The sequence below is a fragment of the Lipotes vexillifer genome, unplaced genomic scaffold (genome assembly GCF_000442215.2).
Source record: "Lipotes vexillifer unplaced genomic scaffold, Lipotes_vexillifer_v1.1 scaffold1235, whole genome shotgun sequence".
Classification (NCBI taxonomy): domain Eukaryota; kingdom Metazoa; phylum Chordata; class Mammalia; order Artiodactyla; family Lipotidae; genus Lipotes; species Lipotes vexillifer.
In genome coordinates this window covers 1523069-1526687 of record NW_006775530.1, presented here as the reverse complement: position 1 = coordinate 1526687, position 3619 = coordinate 1523069, and the positions used below count along the sequence as shown (strand labels likewise).

The following is a 3619-nucleotide window of genomic DNA, read 5'->3' as shown; positions in this document are numbered from 1 at the left end:
CCCCCCCCCCCCCCGCTGGCTCCCGCGAGCCGCGGTTCTCAAAGGGACGCGCTGAGCTTAGCGGAGCACTACCCCGCAGTCGCGGCAGCTTTTCACCCCTCTCTCTCCAGCCATGGGGCTCCCTAGTGGGCCTCTCGCGTCCCTCCTCCTCCGCTTCTTCCTTCTACTCCAGGTACTCCATTGCCTTGCCCTGACCCCTGCCGGGACGTTCCTCAGAGGGCGGGCGGGGTCCGCACGCGGCGGTGGCGTCGGGGAGAGAGCCGGATTGGGCTGCCTGGGGCCAAGGTTGTCCGGGAAAGCCTGTGAGGACTCCCCGGGATGGGTATGCAGGGCCGGGCACACCTGTGACCCAGCCTCCCTCTTTCCCCCTCTTCCCTTAGGCGCAGGTTTACTGGCTACCGCGCGCGGCCTCCGAGCCGTGCCGGGCAGGCTTCGGGGAAGCTGAAGTGACCTTGGAGGCGCGAGGCGCGGAGCTGGAGCGGGGCCGGGCGCGGGGAAATGGTAAGAGCCCTCCCACGGGGGCCCGCCTGGCAGAACTTCGAGGCGGGGGCTGCGCTGGGGGTGTCCGGGCTGTGGCGGGGGGCTTCTGGCGCCTCCTCAGGTGCGGGGGAGGCGCAGAAAGCATCCCCGGGGCTGGAATGGGGGTGGGCGTATGGAGAGAAAGGCCGGAGAGCGTAGCGCCCTCTGACGTCCAGCCCCTCCTTGCCCCTCTGCGGCGGCTGACCTGGACCCCCTCCTTCGGGGTGCGGGGCGGCTGAGCCGCTCACCCAGCCCGGACGTGGGAAGCTCTCCCCTGCTGGCCCCAGCGGAGGAATGCGCCTTCCACATTCCTCCCGCAACCCCCGCGCAGGTGTGGGGATGAGCCGTGCCCCGGGCAGCCCCCTTCGCCCCTCTCGGGCCCCCTTTGTGTACCGTGCTTTGTGTCTCCGACTGACAGACCAGGTCTGTTTCTCTTCTTCGCGCTCCCTTCCCCCGCCCCGCTTCTTGCCCGGCAGCTGGAATGCACTCTTAACCCTGCCCTTCCCGGAGGGCCCGCGCCCCTGCAGCCTGCCTGAAAACTGGGCCTGGCACACCTGGACTGGGGCCATCACGCACTGGGCACACCCCCCCGACCCCCAGTGTATTGGGACTGAAATGTTAGGGCCCTTGAGGGAGTGGGAGTCCAGGAGCCAGAAGGTCTTGAGCTGTAGGGGCAGTGGGTGGGGGATCAAAGCACATTTTTGATCTCACAGTTTCTTCTACGGTTTAAAAACTTGAGGGGGTGGGGTTTACTTTGGTGCTCAGAACCAGTGTGTTATGAGATCCAGGCAGCTGACGGCTGATGGGGGCCTCTCTCCCTCCATCCAGGGCAGTGCGGGTTCCTCCACCGGATCCAACCCAAGTTCTTAAACAGAGGTGTGTCCCAGGATCCTTGGGTGGGCTTCCAGAGGATCCTTAACCTGTGAAATTGTTTAAGAACTTGTATGCATTTTTCTGGGTAGGGGATCTAATGTTTAAAAATTTCAAAGCAATTTAATAACCTATGCCACCTAGCATTTTTCTAATGCCCCCATCAGCATACCCCTCACCCCAGGTACAAATTCCCACAGCTTGAATGTGTGGGAGAGCTGCCTAGGGCACAGAATGGCTCTCCTTTTGTTTCTCCAAAAGAGGAGTGGGGGCCTTGAGTTCTGTAGAAGCCTTTATTTCTTCTTTTTCCCCCAAATAACTCTGCTTATTGACAAAACAATTAACACCCAGGCCAGGCCAAGCTCCTTAAACTCTTGGCTGTAGGGGAGCTGAGGAGAAGCATTAAGAGGCCATGCCTCATAAACTTTAAATTCTTGCACATGGGTTTATTACTGACTGGCTAACAAACTGCAACTCGGCCAACCTGTAAAAATGTTAACTTGGGCAGGGCCCCAAATCCAATTCCGGCTCCCTGAGGAAGCTTTATTGCTAACCAGACTTCTGCCAAATCTGTACACCCTCCCGCTCATTGTCAAGTTTTCCGACTGCAGTCTGGGAGAGCAGGCTGTGGCTCTGAGTGTTGTCTGTGCCTTATCTTTCTTACTGAAGCAAGAAATATCAGATTAACTGTCACTTCACTAAGCTTGAGGTTCTTGTGGGGGAAGCAGTGATCAGGTTTTCGATTTCACGGTCCGGTTGGCAAGTGCTTCTCGGTGACGTCAGGCATTTTAAACCTTTTGAGAAAATTCTGCTTTCTCGGGTGTCTGGTTTATGGTTGTGAAAATGGTGGGTTCATGCCAGGAGCACACCTAGGTTATAAAACAAAACGTGGGTTAATGTGCTTGGCTAACCTTGAGTGCAGCTCCCTGCAACGTGCCGAGTTCTTAGAGCAGTCTTCCTGTGAAATTGGATGCTGCCTTCTTTTTAAATAAAAGCAAGTTTCTGGGGGCTTCCCTGGTGGCGCAGTGGTTGAGAGTCCGCCAGCTGATGCAGGGGACGCCGGTTCATGCCCCGGTCCGGGAAGATCCTACATGCCGCGGAGCAGCTGGGCCCGTGAGCCATGGCCGCTGAGCCTGCGCGTCCGGAGCCTGTGCTTCGCAATGGGAGAGGCCACAACAGTGAGGGGCCCGCGTACTGCAAAAAAAACAACAAATAAAAGCAAGTTTCTGGGCCCAATTTGTTCCAATAAATTGGGACTCCCCGGCAAAAAATAGTGGTATTTCTCCCCTTAGTACTTAGAAGCTGACCGCTTTTCTACCTCCACCCCAGCTCCCTGTCCTCCATACACAGGAGCCCCAGCCTGGATCCAGCCATGTTGAAAGGGTTGTTCTGAGGGTACATACAAACTCTCAAGTTTGGCCAAGCAGACAATAGTTTCCCTATAGCTAAGGAACAGTTGCCCTTGTTGTTCGCCCCTGGGTTATGAATTTCACAGGTGTCTATGAAGTTGAGCTCAAAGAAATTATCTGATATAATTAATACCTTGTTTGTATGTACACTTTCCTCTTCAAAGCATTTGCACTACTCTGAGCTTGCTTTATCCTCCTGACGTTCTCTTGAAGCTGGTGATGTACAATTTAAACAACTTGAGCTCTTAATCCCAGAGTTGGGACTTCAGAAACCCTGTAGCCCAGCCCTGCTGGAGGTTTTAGAGGTGGAGAGACACAGGAACAGCTTAATGGATTCAATTCCCTAGGCTAAACTCGTGAGCTTCCTTGAGGGTCACAGACTTTTACCTCTAGGTTATGCCCAGGACCTGGTGCTTAATAGGTCCCAGTAGGTATTTGTGTGAATTATGACAATCTTGTGAAGTTCTGCCCATTTTACAGGTGAAACCTCAGTGGTTGTGGCTTCCCCAAAGTCATCTCTGCAGTGACCAGATGTGACTTGAATGGAAGTTTCTGACTCCCAAGTTCCCTGGCATTTTTTTTACCACCGGAAAGTACGAGGTGGATGAAATGAAGGAGTGGAATGTTGGAGCACCAAATCCCACCAGTAGCAGCCTCCTATCCCAAGAACGCTTAGTCATTTATTCCTTTTCATCCTAGGGTTTTCCAGAAATATTCCTGCAGGGGAAACCAGCTTGAATACAGTCTCTTAAGTGTCCTAGTGATGGGGGCTTGGGTCAGGTGAAGCCAGGCTTGCCTAGACCAAGAGTGAGGTTAACCTG

General features: G+C 54.8%; 1 protein-coding gene across 2 annotated transcripts in view; it reads left to right on the top strand.

Annotated features, from left to right (window-relative positions):
* Window positions 1-51: 51 nt before the first annotated feature.
* Window positions 52-3619, top strand: part of CDH3 (cadherin 3) — a 45452-nt gene continuing 41884 nt past the window's right edge. Inside the window, exons 1-2 of one of the 2 annotated variants that reach the window (XM_007449941.1) lie at window positions 52-172; window positions 381-501. In XM_007449941.1, the coding sequence (XP_007450003.1) occupies window positions 113-172; window positions 381-501 (181 nt within the window). In that variant the 5' untranslated portion in view covers window positions 52-112. The remainder of the gene's footprint in view (window positions 173-380; window positions 502-3619) is intronic. The other variant, XM_007449942.1, reaches the window with a different exon arrangement.